This window comes from Eucyclogobius newberryi, unplaced genomic scaffold (genome assembly GCF_026437365.1).
Source record: "Eucyclogobius newberryi isolate DKJ021-1_F unplaced genomic scaffold, fEucNew1.0.hap1 SCAF_15, whole genome shotgun sequence".
NCBI lineage: Eukaryota > Metazoa > Chordata > Actinopteri > Gobiiformes > Gobiidae > Eucyclogobius > Eucyclogobius newberryi.
In genome coordinates this window covers 8714198-8728329 of record NW_027315779.1, presented here as the reverse complement: position 1 = coordinate 8728329, position 14132 = coordinate 8714198, and the positions used below count along the sequence as shown (strand labels likewise).

The window sequence follows — 14132 nt, the reverse complement described above, 5'->3', positions numbered from 1 at the left end:
TTGGCTCCGCGTCATCGCGGACTTTCTGTTTCACATCAGATTATTATATAGTCGCGGTCCTCCTGCTGTTTCCATGGATGTATCAGCTGTTTCAAGGCGCCGCAGAGGAGCGTGTGGCATGTTTGAAACGTTCGAGTGTGACTGGGAAGCAGAGTGTGGAGCACGAGTGCGGAGCGAGTGTGGAGCAGGGGTCCACGATGAGGACCATGGTGAGGACACGGAGGCTGGGACGGGCCGCGCGCGGAGCTCGTTGTGGTGGTTAGAGCGACAGCTCGCGGCACGTGCTCTTTTACACAGCAAAACTCTTCCCGGTCGCACCTATAATAGATCCATGAGTTGCACTCGTGAGTTTTAAACACGCCGCTCTCTCTGTTGTGCTTCAGCTGCTTCAGGAAGAAGCTCCGTGAGAAACAAAAGCGCCACAAGTCGTTCCGTGCGCTCCGCGCGCCACAGATTCACCGTTTTTTTTTAAAAAATATGTAAATTAAACGAAGCATCGAATCAATACAAAAATAATCAAATCTTTTTTGTAATCAAATTATTCGATTAACTCGAATAATCGTTGCAGCCCTAATCATACGCGTTAAGTTTGAAGCTGTGATCTACACTAAACACTATCTGTGTGTCTGATACTCGGACCTGCAGTGTGGGGGCGCCCCAGGGCACCGTCCTCGTGCCCTTTCTCTTCACCCTCTACACTGCAGACTTTAGACACGACACGGACAGCTGTGTCGACTGGCCCAGGACTTTGTGGACTGGTGTCAGCGGAACCACCTCCTCATCAACGCGGGAAAGACCAAGGAGATGGTGGTGGACTGGACTCATAACACAGACGCACTGTTCAGGAAGAGCCATAGTCGGCTTTACCCCCTGAGGAGACTCAGGTCTTTTGGAGTGACAGGGCCACTCCTGAAGACCTTCTACGACTCTGTGGTGGCATCAGCTCCTGTAGGTGTGGTCTGCTGGAGCAGCAGCATCACAGAGAGGGAGAGGAAGAGGCTGGACAGAGTCATCAAGAAGTCCAGCTCCGTCCTGGGCTGTGCTCTGGACTCGGTGCAGGAGGTGGGGGACAGGAGGGTCCTGGCTAGATTCACATCTATGCTGGACCATGAGTCTCACCCTCTGCAGGACACTCTGTCCGCTCTGGAGAGCAGCTTCAGTGAGAGACTGATCCACCCTTGCTGTGTGAAGGAAAGGTTTCGTAGGTCTTTCCTTCCTGCTGCTGTCAGACTCTACAACAAACACTGCTAGCCCTGAACATGTGCAATACTGATGTAACCATGTGCAATACCAGCAATACCATCATATTCATGTGCAATACTGAATCAACCATGTGCAATACCTGTAAATATGAGTGTAAGAGAGACTTCTGAAACACCTCAATCTTATAAGAGGGCTGATCGCGGAGTGGGCATCGGTCAGAATGCACTGAAGCAGGATGGATTGTTACTTCCTTTTATTGAAGATAATGAGCGTACATAGGTCTCTGTGTGTGTGTGTGGTTCTGTAAACAAAACAGATAAAGATAATATTAGAACAATTTCCATAAAAAGTAATCCAGTAGCAATAACACAAGCAGTGCTCTGATACTAATAATAATACTAATAAACGGTGATTACTTGAATGACAATATATAAACAATCATATATATACATACATATATAGTTTCCAACAGGACATAAACAAACACTCTGCAGCCTCATGAAAAAAGGGCAGGCCTCAAAGCCTCTACTATTAATCTATTCACAAATAATAATCAAACTACCCTAATGGCACCAAGGGAAACATACTCTAAAGGACATGCATATAAGGCTGACTTATAAATACAGAGGCCCAAATGATAACAGCAAGATCTAGCTAAAGAACACGGAATGATTATGTTGATGATGATGATGATGAATGATTATCTTAGCATTAGCGTTTAGCTCTTAGCTGGAAGCTAGTCCAGGTAATATGCAGGTTAAACCTCTGTAACAACACCAAGCATTCCGACTTCATCTTCATCTCTAACCCCACAATAAAGCACAGCAAAACACCCACCTGTCTCATGGACGCACACTAACTAACAACACACAAAAACGGGGCTAAAGGGAAGAGCTAACAGCATCTCCGAGGCACAGATCAAGAATAAAAACACAAAGAAAGTTCGTCTGATCATTAGGCGGCCGGGCCCCTAGTGGCCGGGTTTGGTATTGCAGGCTGACATGGTAAATTCACCATTACAACATGGTTGTAATAACAAAGAGTGTTCTATTTTGTTTTTTATACGGTTTACTTACCTGCTAACAGTATTACCTGGTCTTGTGCTAGCTATTTTTACTTTATTTTATTTTTATTTTATTCTATTATCATTATTTTATTATTATCTGATTTTTATCTTTATTTTTATTATCTATTTTATTTTATTTCCCCCCCTCCATTCCCTATCACGATAGGAGAGGAGTTTTGTTAATAAGAGTCTTTTTGTTTTTGTTCATAAGAGTTCTATTAAGAGTGTGTTTTCCCTATAATCTGTCCTTTCCTCCTGTTTCTACTGCATTGTAACAGCGAAATTTCCCCTTGTGTGGATATTAAAGGATTATCTTATTTTATCTTATATCTTTATCTTATCTATGTGTACACTTTGTTAAAAAAGAAAGTTTCCCAAAGTTGTAACACTATCAAAAGAAGAATCCGTTTCTGTATTTTTAAGAGCCAAGTCATACACAGTTCAGCACATTAATGTAAAGTTAATTTACAGCTTTATTTTTGTAGGACATCCTTTTTGAGTTTGTACTTTTTTGTTCTGCGTCAACGGCCGTTGGGACGACTCCCCTTCGCATGTTCCTATTGGTGGAAGAACAGCCCCGCCCACACACTCACTTCACAAACGTCCGCAAAAGCCGAATAAAGAGCATTGGAGCGGCCATTAGATAATGCCACGGATGGCGGAGGAGAGTGGATCGGGGATGGAAGACGTTCTGGACGGCGTGGATGAGCAGCCTTTTCTGCCTGCACGTGCCCGGAAACGTAAAAAGTCCCTTAGCTCGTCCGAGGGTTCTGGGAATGAGCAGCAGGATGAGGCTGAAGCTATTGATGTCCGGGGTGAGAGCAGAGACTGTAAGGTGATCATAAAGCTTGCACAAGATAGTGCATCCTTTAGGGAGTGGAATTCAGTGGCATTGTCAAAGAGCCTAACTGTAGCTGTGGGAGTGATCAAGAGTGCGAGTGTCCTTAGAGATGGCTCGCTGCTGGTCGTGTGCAAGGACGCGGCTCAGCAATGGAAGGCGATTGGAACTAAACGTCTGGGTGGAAAGGACATTCTTGTGTCTAATGCTGAAAGAAACACGGTCAGAGGAGTTATCGTAGGTGTCCCTACGGCGACGTCTGTGGATGAAGTTAAGGAGAAATTGACGGGAGTTACGGTGGTGGACGCTAGGCGTTTGAAGGTGACCCGGTCTGGGGTAAGATGTGACAGCTTGTCGGTAATGGTAACACTTGAAGGGAGGTGCCTGCCTAGTAAGGTGTTCATTGGGTACATGTGCTATAGCGTCAGGCCATATGTTCCGCCGCCCCTGCGTTGCTTTAAGTGCCAGCGCTTTGGGCATATTGCAGCGGTCTGTAGAGGGAGGCAAAGGTGTGGTAAATGTGCAGGAGATCATGAGTATGGGAAGTGTGACGTGGGTGCAAAACTGAAGTGCTGTAACTGTGGGGAAGAACATAGCTCTGCCTACGGGGGATGCAGGTTTAGCAAAAGAGCTGCTGAGGTGCAGAAAATAAAGGTCTCTCAAGGTATATCCTATGCAGATGCAGTCAAGAAAGCTTCAAGTAACGAGTTTAGAGTAAATACAGAGAGAGGAGCCAGCGCTGCTCCCAGCCAGGGCGAAATGAGAGAGGCCAGCGTGGCTCCCAAGAAGTGTGAAGGTTTCAAGAGTGGAGGTCCCAAGTGTGCAGGTTCCAGAATCAATGAGAATACCCTGGTTGTGGATAGAGAGGATTTTGTACTCTTTATGGTGGATGTTGTAAACTGTGCTGCTCAGACTCAAAGCAGAACTGAAAGGATCAGGATCATTGCTAAAGCTGCAGGGAGATTCCTTGGAACAAAGGAGCTTGATTGGGCAGATATAGAAAACAGGCTAAAGGCGCTAAATGGGAGTCGGAGTGATGGGGGTCTGCTTGTGGGGAGTCAGAGTGATCAGAGTGACGAGATGGGGGTGGGGGTGGTCTCCTGTCCTCGTCCAGTCTCGTAGACGCACGGCTACCAAGCGGCGACGTCAGTGGACATATTAAAGCCTATAGAATGAAGCCTGAAGAATAAAGCTGTACGGTGGAAGCACCGAACGTCAAAGAAGGAGAGGAAGATGAAGAAGAGTCTCCCTGGAATAAAGCCGGTTGGTCTCTGAAACAACATCAACTATTCTAGTCACAAAGACATATCATGACCTCATGGGCTTTGTAGCACCAAAGCAATGGAAGGAGTACTTTTACGGACTACGACAGAGTCTGAGGAAACGTCTGAGGAATAAAATCTGGCGGTAATGCAACACTCGGATGCCAACCGCCATAAAACAACAACAACAACAACAACTACGACAAAGTCTGAGGAATAAAGTCTGGCGGTAATGCAACACTTGGATGCCAACCGCCATAAAACAACAACAACAACAACAACAACAACATTAGAGCCACATCTGATTCTTCCACCATGAAGCAGTAAAAAATGAGTGGTCGGGGCAAATCAAATTTCCCCATGAGGGACAATAAAGGATTATCTTATCTTAAATCTTCTGCTTACTAATGGGAAACGGACAAATAACTTTGCAATTAAGAATAATTATATTTTATTTTTATTTTCAAAACCAATTTGTTTCGCTTCAATCCGTCCTCTGCCAAAACAAGCAAAATGTGGCTGTACATTTCATCAAAATCAGAAACATCTGGGTGTGTCCCTCATTCGTCCAGGAGTGTTCCATTGTAGTTCTGACTCTGATACGTTTCGACTCATCCGAGTCTAGATGACTACAACTGAATATTTTTGTACATTAATTAATTAATTTAGAAATTAAACTTTAAGAACTCCTTGGGTGGGGAACCTCAAACTCTGGAAAAAGATGGTGGGCAGGGACAAACTTATATATGGTGATTTTACTCATTAACATAAACTGGATTACAGAGGCTTAACTTCTAAAATGTTATACAAACTAATAATAGAGGCAATTTATGGTGCTGAAAAATTAATCTATAAACGTAACTCTCAGTAAATAGTTAATGCATTTTTGTTTCATAGATGGGATTGATTATGACGCAGGTGGGATTGATTATCACGCACATGCAGGAAAGGCAGAACCAGTGCCACGCTGAAGGCAGCACAAGCAATAGCCCAGCCCAATGATCAAGGAACCTTTTGTATGATAAATTCATGTGATTGCGAATTTGTGTCATGCTAACTATATTTTGTCATAAACAGCATGAAATGCACTTATATGGTACCAAATCAAATCAAATCAAATCAATTTATTTTTGTAAGGCCCAAAATCACAACAACAGTTGCCTCTGAGGGCCACAGGGAGAAATGAATCAACAATGTCTGTGGTGGCGATGAAGTCAGACAATGTCTGTGGTGGCGAGGGACGATGTCCCAGGGTCCTCTGTCCTTAGACTCTCCTTCTCGGCCAGGAAAAACTACAAAAAAAACCTCTTTGGGAAAAAAGCGTAGAAACCTGGAGGAGTTCCAGTGAAGGAGAGATCCGACTCTCACAGACGGACAGACGGACACGAGGAGACTGGAGCTGGACCCACTCTTCAGGCAGATGAGGGACCGACTGAGGCGAACTGGACCCACTCTTCAGGCAGATGAGGGACCGTCGGAGTCGAGCAGGACCCACTCTTCAGGCAGATGAGGGACCGTCGGAGGCGAACTGGACCCACTCCTCAGGCAGATGAGGGACCGTGGGAGGCGAGCTGGACCCACTCTTCAGGTAGATGAGGCACCGTCGGAGGCGAGCTGGACCCACTCTTCAGGCAGATGAGGGACCGACTGAGGCGAACTGGAGCCACTCTTCAGGCAGATGAGGGACCGTCCACATGGGGCAGGGACCACTTCACCAGGAGAGGGACATCTGGGTCCACAGGTCCTCAGGAGTGAGAGAAAGAAAAAGAAGGCGGTGAACAGTTTGCAAGTGGAATTAAAAAATAAATATTGTTTGATAGCATAAGTAGTCAGAAGAAGAGGATAGTGCTCAAGCTGTCATACTTCCCCCAGCACAGTTACTCCTAGGGCAGCGTAGCTGAAGCTGTGGGTTTATCTTTCTGTTCCTAACTACTCTGACCATAAGCGATTTCAAAGAGGAACGTTTTAAGCCTGGACTTAAATGAAGAGACTGTGTCAGCATATTTAACATGGGTCGGGAGCTGATTCCATAACACAGGGGCTTGGTAGCTAAACGCTCTACCTCCTACAGTACTTTTAGAGACTCTTGGCACCACCAGAAGGCCGGCATTCTGAGAGCGAAGAGCTCTGTTTGGATGATATGGTTCTATAGCATCTTTGAGGTAGGATGGGGCCATGTCATTTATGGCTTTGTAGGTCAAGAGTAGAAACTACCAGCACGTAAAAGACCTCCGCAGTGACAGGCGGCTGTTTGTATTATACTGTGTTTAACAATGATTGTGGGGAGTGTCTAAATGTACTGTTTTTGTTCTGCCTGTAATTTTCACGGCGTTTTACTGGCAAAAAGGCTAATAAATGTCTCGAGATCCGTGTGCAGCGTTGTTTCTGAGGAGCTACAAACGTAATCAAGCATTTAAATAAGTTTCCTGACCTTAGGCTGATGGCAGTGAACACATAAAGCGTCATCTAAGTTTTTCTTATGCCTTTGTCTTTTTGATGATAAACCAGAATTGGAAAATTATAAAAGCCACGTTGGCTTTATTTGGATCATCATCAAAAACACCATCAATCAATATTTAATGTCTCTGTTTAAAAGGCCTCAATTGTTACAGCTGTCCTTAGACAATGTACCAGTATATATATTATAGCAGTTTTTGTTTTATATTTTGACAATTTGACACCAGGAAGTGATCATTAACACAAGATCACTTATGGTCATATCATAACTGTTGGCAAAATATATGATCCTATTATATTATAGCACAATCTCCACTTATTTGTGTTGTTTTTTCGATAATGGGTTTTAATCCAAAACTGAACATCTCACTTTACATCTTAATACTTAATTTGTCATGCACTGTTGGTAACTCATGTATAAAATGTGCCCATGCGTTCTATCTGCAACATGGACCTATGCTTTGACCGTCATCTGTTTTTATCTGTATAGGCAAACGTTCCATTACTTAATGTATAACTAAGCCATCAGTGATTTACCTACAATAATGTTGTAGGTAAACAGGCAGTACAAGCACAATATTATTGTGCTTGTACTGCCTGTTTACATCATATGCATTGTATCCTTCTAACTCAGCAAACTCAGCAATCAACCAAGTCTCCATGGTTTGAAATGTACATGTTAATTTGACCTTTCAAAATTTGTTCAGAAACCTCTCTCCACGCAGTTTCCACACATCACACTCGTGTAAACACATATAGTTATGTACATGAACAGAATTACACCATTGCCCCAGCGCAGACTGACACAGAAAGGCTCCTCAGCTTTGTGTTTACTACCGTCACAAACTCTGTTAATTACAACTAAACACTGAAGCAACACTACAAGTTTAGTTTGTGTATTTACTCCTTGACATCTCTTTTGCTTGTCTAAATACAAATTGTTTCTCATATATCAAAGTTTAGTCCAATTTAAAGCTAAATGTAGGAAAAAGTCGACGCGGAGTGTCTCGCTGGTGTGGACATGGCCAAGGTTTGATGGCTTATTATTAAAAACACAAGACTCTGTGAGTCTATGACTGCATTAGACAACTAGATGTGACTTTGTCCTAAAGATTCGTGTCAAATAGTTTGCAAAAAATTAGTCACGTTATTGTATTTTTAACTCTAAACTGCGAAGAGAAAACACAAAGCGGAGACGGCGCCGCTCAGCAGAGAGGGTTGAGTCTCTACGGTTCTCATGTCCGTTATAAGGATCCTCCGCGCGCGCCCCGGCTCCAGACACAGATCTAACCCACACGAATCATGGCAGAGACCGCTCCCGCAGCAGCCCCGGCTCCGGCCAAAGCCAAGGCCCCCAAGAAGAAGGCCGCGGCCAAGAAGAAGGACGCGGGCCCCAGCCTCACGGAGCTGATCACCGACGCCATCGCCGAGTCCAAGGAGCGCAAGGGCACTTCCGTGGCCGCGGTGAAGAAGGCGCTGGCGGCAAAGGGCGTCGATGTGGCCAAAGCCAACAAGCGCATCAACACCACTCTGAAGAAGATGGTGGCTTCAGGCACCGTGAGCCAGACCAAGGGCACGGGGGCCTCCGGCTCCTTCAAGCTGGCCACGAAGGAGGCCAAGCCCAAGACCGCAGCGAAGAAGAAGAAGAGCCCCGTTAAAGCCAAGAAGCCCGCGGCGGCGAAGAAGGCAGCTTCCCCCAAGAAGAAGGTGGTGAAGAAGGCCCCCGCCAAGAAGGCCAAGTCCCCGGCCAAGAAAGCGGCGAAGAAGCCCGCCAAGAGTCCCAAGAAAGTGGCAGCCAAGAAGCCCGCCAAGAGCCCCAAGAAAGCTGCGCCCAAGAAGGCCGCCAAGGCAGTGAAGAAGAGCCCCGCGAAGAAGGCCCCGGCAAGGAAGGCCAAGAAGTAAAGTCACAGCGACCACCACGACCCTCAAAAGGCTCTTTTAAGAGCCACCACTTTCTCTAAAGAGCAGCTCTTCCCTTGAATATCAATCTTCCAGAATCACAATGACCTTTACACACGCAGTAATAATGAAACACATGCTTAGTCTCCCTGGGAGAACATGGAACCTTCTGTTTGTGTTTTCCTCGTTTGAATTACTCCGTCTCATCCACACCAACATTCTGCTGTTTGTCTTCTGGTTTGTCAGTTTGGTAAACATTGTTTTTCTCCTGCTCTGGAGTAATAATGACAATATTTTATCTTTTGTAGAAAAAGCTTCAGTTGTAGTCATCTGGTCTCAGTTAGAAAAATTAGACGTTTCGACTCTCATCCAAGTCATTGTCAATGGATGAGAGTCGAAACGTCTAATTTTTCTAACTGAGTCCAGATGACTACAACTGAAGCTTTTTTCTACAATGGAACACGCCTGGACGAATGAGGGATTACACCGAAATATTCTATATTTTTATTAAAATTGTATTATATTATATACTACTCTATACAGGCATGTTGTCATACTTTATTTAAATGGTTTCACGTTTATAAATATACTATTAAGATACTGTTACTATTATACGTATATTACTACGATATATGATTATGTGGTTTGTAATACTCATTTTAAACATACATGTATTGTAATGTTTTTAATGATACAAACATAACAAAGAGTTTAATATTTTTAATCAGGACAACTCAAAATGAACTGTTACAGTTTCAAAAGCCTTAAAGAAACTCAAACTGAAATCTGATCACGTTATTTATGAAGTTATAGAATGAAAGGGACAGAACACGGGGCGCGCGGGACAGAGGCGTGGTTAATGTTTGAATTCAGAGCGCGAGCCCAGCTCAGCCAATCGGCTTCGTCCTGGTTGTATAAAAGCCGCTGCCGCTGACTGAGAGAGCAAAGTGTTTCATGTCTTAACACTGTCTTAACAGCAGAGAAAATGGCCAGAACGAAGCAGACAGCGCGTAAATCCACCGGAGGAAAGGCTCCCAGGAAGCAGCTCGCCACCAAGGCGGCCCGCAAGAGCGCCCCGGCCACCGGCGGCGTCAAGAAGCCTCACCGTTACAGGCCCGGCACCGTGGCCCTGAGGGAGATCCGCCGCTACCAGAAGTCCACCGAGCTGCTCATCCGCAAGCTGCCCTTCCAGCGTCTCGTCAGGGAGATCGCCCAGGACTTTAAAACCGACCTGCGCTTCCAGAGCTCCGCCGTCATGGCTCTGCAGGAGGCCAGCGAGGCCTACCTGGTGGGTCTGTTCGAGGACACCAACCTGTGCGCCATCCACGCCAAGAGAGTGACCATCATGCCCAAGGACATCCAGCTGGCCCGACGCATCCGCGGAGAGAGGGCTTAAACTGACCACTAGTGAACCCCAAACAACGGCTCTTTTAAGAGCCACTCACACATTCTAAGAGCCACACTTGACTAGAAAATTGGTTGGAATCAAAAATAAACCCATGGGTCAAAGGCTACCTTTTTAAAAATTACTCCTAAGGTCTTTCCTTCCTGCTGCTGTCAGACTGTATAACTAACATTGTTAGCCCTGAACATGTGAAATATCTACTGCGTTTTAACACCGAAATTTCCCCATGTGTAAACAAAGGAATATTTTATCTTGAAGTGTAAAACCAGGTTTAAATTATGTATATACTGTAATACAAACCATCGCAGCAAAATGTAAGTTATTGTGCTTCACCCAGTCCACTCAAATCCAGCCTAATACGTATGTTCCTATCCTACAGTGTTTTAGAGCTGGAGCCCAGCTGCGCCCTCTCTGTCAGGTCAGTAAATAGTGCTTCAATGGACAAAATGATTCTACCAACGACTGGAAAAAAAACATTGTATATCATATATGACATGGCACTTGCTGTAGAATCGGAGTCAAAGGTTGTTTTTTTTTTGCCATTGCCAATGAACTGAATTCACAAACATAAAATTATCCACACAGTGAGGAGAAATGTGGGGAAATTTCAGTGTTACAACATAGGTACAGAAGTGAGAGATCAGATAACTTACACTTTTAATAGAGGAGCCTTTACAAAAGGAAAAAAGAAAACTCTTGTAAAAAACCTTATATTCTTAAAAGTAAAAACATAAATTTAAAAAATGTACAATTATAAAACAACCTATATGAACTCAAAACGAAAAACAATTATAATCTGCTACAGGATACAAATAAAATAAGGATATACAAAATGTACAGTTTAGTACAATTTACAATTTAGTAGTAGTGTTATAGCCACAGTGTTGTTCCCCATTGTAAGTTCTCTTGTCCTAAATGTACAGTCGTGAACTTGAATGTATTGTTTCATGTATTGTTACTTTGGTAAAGCGGAGAGGATGTCCGTGCTCTGATTGGAGAATCAAACTAACGCTCAGCCGACCAATCAGAAGTCAGCACTGCTGCTATATATACCGCCTGTGAGCGGCCACAGAGAACAGTTTCTCCTTCGTGTGACATCATTTAATACTATAAACATGTCTGGAAGAGGAAAGGGCGCCGGTAAAGCCAGAGCAAAGGCAAAGAGCCGCTCCTCCAGAGCCGGGCTGCAGTTCCCCGTGGGCCGTGTGCACAGGCTGCTGAGGAAGGGTAACTACGCCCAGCGCGTCGGAGCCGGAGCTCCCGTCTACCTGGCCGCGGTGCTCGAGTACCTGACCGCTGAGATCCTGGAGTTGGCCGGTAACGCCGCCAGGGACAACAAGAAGACCAGGATCATCCCCCGCCACCTGCAGCTGGCCGTCCGCAACGACGAGGAGCTGAACAAGCTGCTGGGAGGAGTGACCATCGCCCAGGGAGGCGTGCTGCCCAACATCCAGGCCGTGCTCCTGCCCAAGAAGACCGAGAAGGCCAAGTAAAGACAGACCCGAATAACAACGACTCAACGGCTCTTTTAAGAGCCACCCACTCCAGAGAAGGAAACAAAACCTTCTTTCTGATCCTACTTTTGAGCCATCATTCATTGAAACTTGCTCATTTATAAGTAACTAAAATGTGGTCCCCACAGGCTTTTAATCTAACTTTTAAGTTCTGCTATGCAGAAATACAGCAGCTGTTGGGACAAGCTGATCTGCAAAGAATTTACAAACTTTTCAAAACCTACAATAGTGATTAATCAGGGTCAAATCCAAAAACGAATACCCTATAAAATGTCCAAGAGCAGCTTTTAGTGAATTTATTTCAAACAATCTAAATTATAAAGGGCTATGATTTAAGACACTCTAGGGTCTATATCCAGAAGTTAAAACTGTCTAAATCCAGTTAAATCCCATATTATCTTTGATCACTGATGGTCAGTTATGCGAATTGAAGTAACAGACAAAGCTCCTATGTATATACAGAATATGCAGTGAGAGTTAAGTTTGTGGATCCCACAAGCACATTTGTGAAATAATTGTGTGGTTTGCACAGTGATTTTTATTGAAGTTGGAGTTGTTTTAATCTTCATTTAGATATTTTAGAAATCCTTTAATTCTTGATTTGAATATTTCCAAAAGGAATCGTGAAAGAGAAAACACAGGTCAGTAAATAGTGCTTCAATGGACAAAATGATTCTACCAACGACTGGAAAAAAAACATTGTATATCATATATATGACATGGCACTTGCTGTAGAATCGGAGTCAAAGGTTTTTTCTTTTTGCCATTGCCAATGAACTGAATTCACACTCTTATTCACAGCCACGACCAGCGGACAGTGTCCTGCAGGGGGCGACACTCATTGACCACCATAGTGCATACAGGCAGTTTCAGGGACCCTCATGGCTAACACTAACCTTAACCCTAACCCGGCACAGTCTGCACCGGCGCTGAAACGCGCGGCCGCCACCAAAGTAAAATCGCAGTTGCAGCCGTGCGCCGCGGCTCTGTAGACACTCCTTAAAGTTGCCATTACGTGCTTTTTTCACGTTTCGTAGTCTATCCTAAGTGTATAATCGATAATAAGGGTTGTGCAACACTCAGAAGGTTCCTCTTCAGGTTGATTGTGGCTCTTAAAAGAGCCGTTGTTGTTGTGTTCAGTCAAGTGTCGTTTAACCTCCGAAGCCGTACAGAGTGCGGCCCTGTCTCTTCAGGGCGTACACCACGTCCATGGCGGTCACGGTCTTCCTCTTGGCGTGCTCGGTGTAGGTGACGGCGTCTCGGATCACGTTCTCCAGGAAAACCTTGAGCACTCCGCGGGTCTCCTCGTAGATCAGACCGGAGATACGCTTCACGCCGCCGCGGCGAGCCAGACGGCGGATAGCGGGCTTAGTGATGCCCTGGATGTTGTCACGGAGAACTTTACGGTGACGCTTGGCGCCTCCTTTCCCGAGTCCTTTTCCTCCTTTGCGTTTTTAAACAACTTTATTAAAGTTTCGCATGTTTACATAAATTTAAAGTGTACATAAAATTTCAGAAATACATATCTATATACAAATACAATTGTAAATTCAAGATGTCCCAGGAAAAGGACGTGTTGAGTGTCCTTCGTCTCTTGAGTTCAGTGATTATCTGTCTGAATACAGTTGAACTGTTAATAAAAGTTTGTTGAAAGATACACTTTGTCCGTGTTTTCCATATCTGAATTGTACAGATGGAGATGATGAGCTAAAAGAGTTCTGTTCGCTTTGAGGTGAAGGATTCCTGTAAGTGACCGTACACCACGGAGCAGTAATTCAAGTTGAAATTGAGTCCTATTGTTTTTAGACGGTCCCATATTTCCTTAGTTCTATAACAGTCCATGAGAAGGTGCTCAAGAGTCTCTTCCTCTTCACAATTGGGCATGGGACATATTTTAGTTGTTACATAACAGCTCCACGACACAACAGCTCGCACAGGGAGTCTGTTCACTGCCATTAGCCACCTTTTGTCTCTGATGCTTTGATCAGAGCATTTATTTAGTCGTTTTATTACATTTATAGATTGATTTTCGGTTAATTGTTTAAAAATCAGCATGTCCCCAAAAAGTGTTTCTATTATTAAATTGTACAGCATTTTAGAAGTTAATCCATTAAAATCCAGTTTATGTTTGTCAGTAAAATCACCGTATAGAAGTTTGTAAACGGGGCCTTTACGTGCCCTCCCAATCCGCCTTCTCCACAGTTTGAGGTCCCCCACCCAAGGAGCCCCTCGGGCAATGGCCAGAGAAGTGTTTTTTATGAAGGTTATTGTAAATTTAACTTCCAAATTAGTTGCTCCTAAACCGCCGATACTTTTATCTTTAAATAATAAATGTCGTTTTGTCACTTCACGAGTCGTGCCCCAGATGAAGTTTACACACAGTTTAGTTAGATGTTGTACAGTTTGTTTTGGAGGAGGAAAAATTGTAGCTAGGAATATTAGTTTTGAGAGAATAAACATTTTAATTATATTTATTCTTAGTTGGTAA

General features: G+C 44.2%; 3 protein-coding genes and 1 pseudogene across 3 annotated transcripts; 3 read left to right on the top strand and 1 right to left on the bottom strand.

The window, feature by feature from the left end:
* The first annotated feature begins 8120 nt into the window (after window positions 1-8120).
* Window positions 8121-9037, top strand: LOC140360309 (histone H1-like). Its single transcript, XM_072445522.1, has one exon. The coding sequence runs from the start codon at window positions 8129-8131 to the stop codon at window positions 8726-8728; it is 600 nt and encodes a 199-aa protein (XP_072301623.1). The 5' UTR covers window positions 8121-8128; the 3' UTR covers window positions 8729-9037.
* Window positions 9038-9710: 673 nt separating this feature from the next.
* Window positions 9711-10137, top strand: LOC140360308 (histone H3). Its single transcript, XM_072445521.1, has one exon. The coding sequence runs from the start codon at window positions 9711-9713 to the stop codon at window positions 10119-10121; it is 411 nt and encodes a 136-aa protein (XP_072301622.1). The 3' UTR covers window positions 10122-10137.
* A 1081-nt stretch (window positions 10138-11218) lies between these two features.
* Window positions 11219-11685, top strand: LOC140360307 (histone H2A-like). The gene has a single exon (XM_072445520.1). The coding sequence runs from the start codon at window positions 11246-11248 to the stop codon at window positions 11621-11623; it is 378 nt and encodes a 125-aa protein (XP_072301621.1). The 5' UTR covers window positions 11219-11245; the 3' UTR covers window positions 11624-11685.
* Window positions 11686-12795: 1110 nt separating this feature from the next.
* On the bottom strand, window positions 12796-13125 carry LOC140360441 (histone H4-like; annotated as a pseudogene).
* Between the last annotated feature and the right edge of the window lie 1007 nt (window positions 13126-14132).

Bases quoted from the DNA above. Each gene is read 5' to 3' on its own strand.
- LOC140360307 (XM_072445520.1), top strand. From the start codon at position 11,246: ATGTCTGGAAGAGGAAAGGGCGCCGGTAAAGCCAGAGCAAAGGCAAAG.
- LOC140360308 (XM_072445521.1), top strand. From the start codon at position 9,711: ATGGCCAGAACGAAGCAGACAGCGCGTAAATCCACCGGAGGAAAGGCT.
- LOC140360309 (XM_072445522.1), top strand. From the start codon at position 8,129: ATGGCAGAGACCGCTCCCGCAGCAGCCCCGGCTCCGGCCAAAGCCAAG.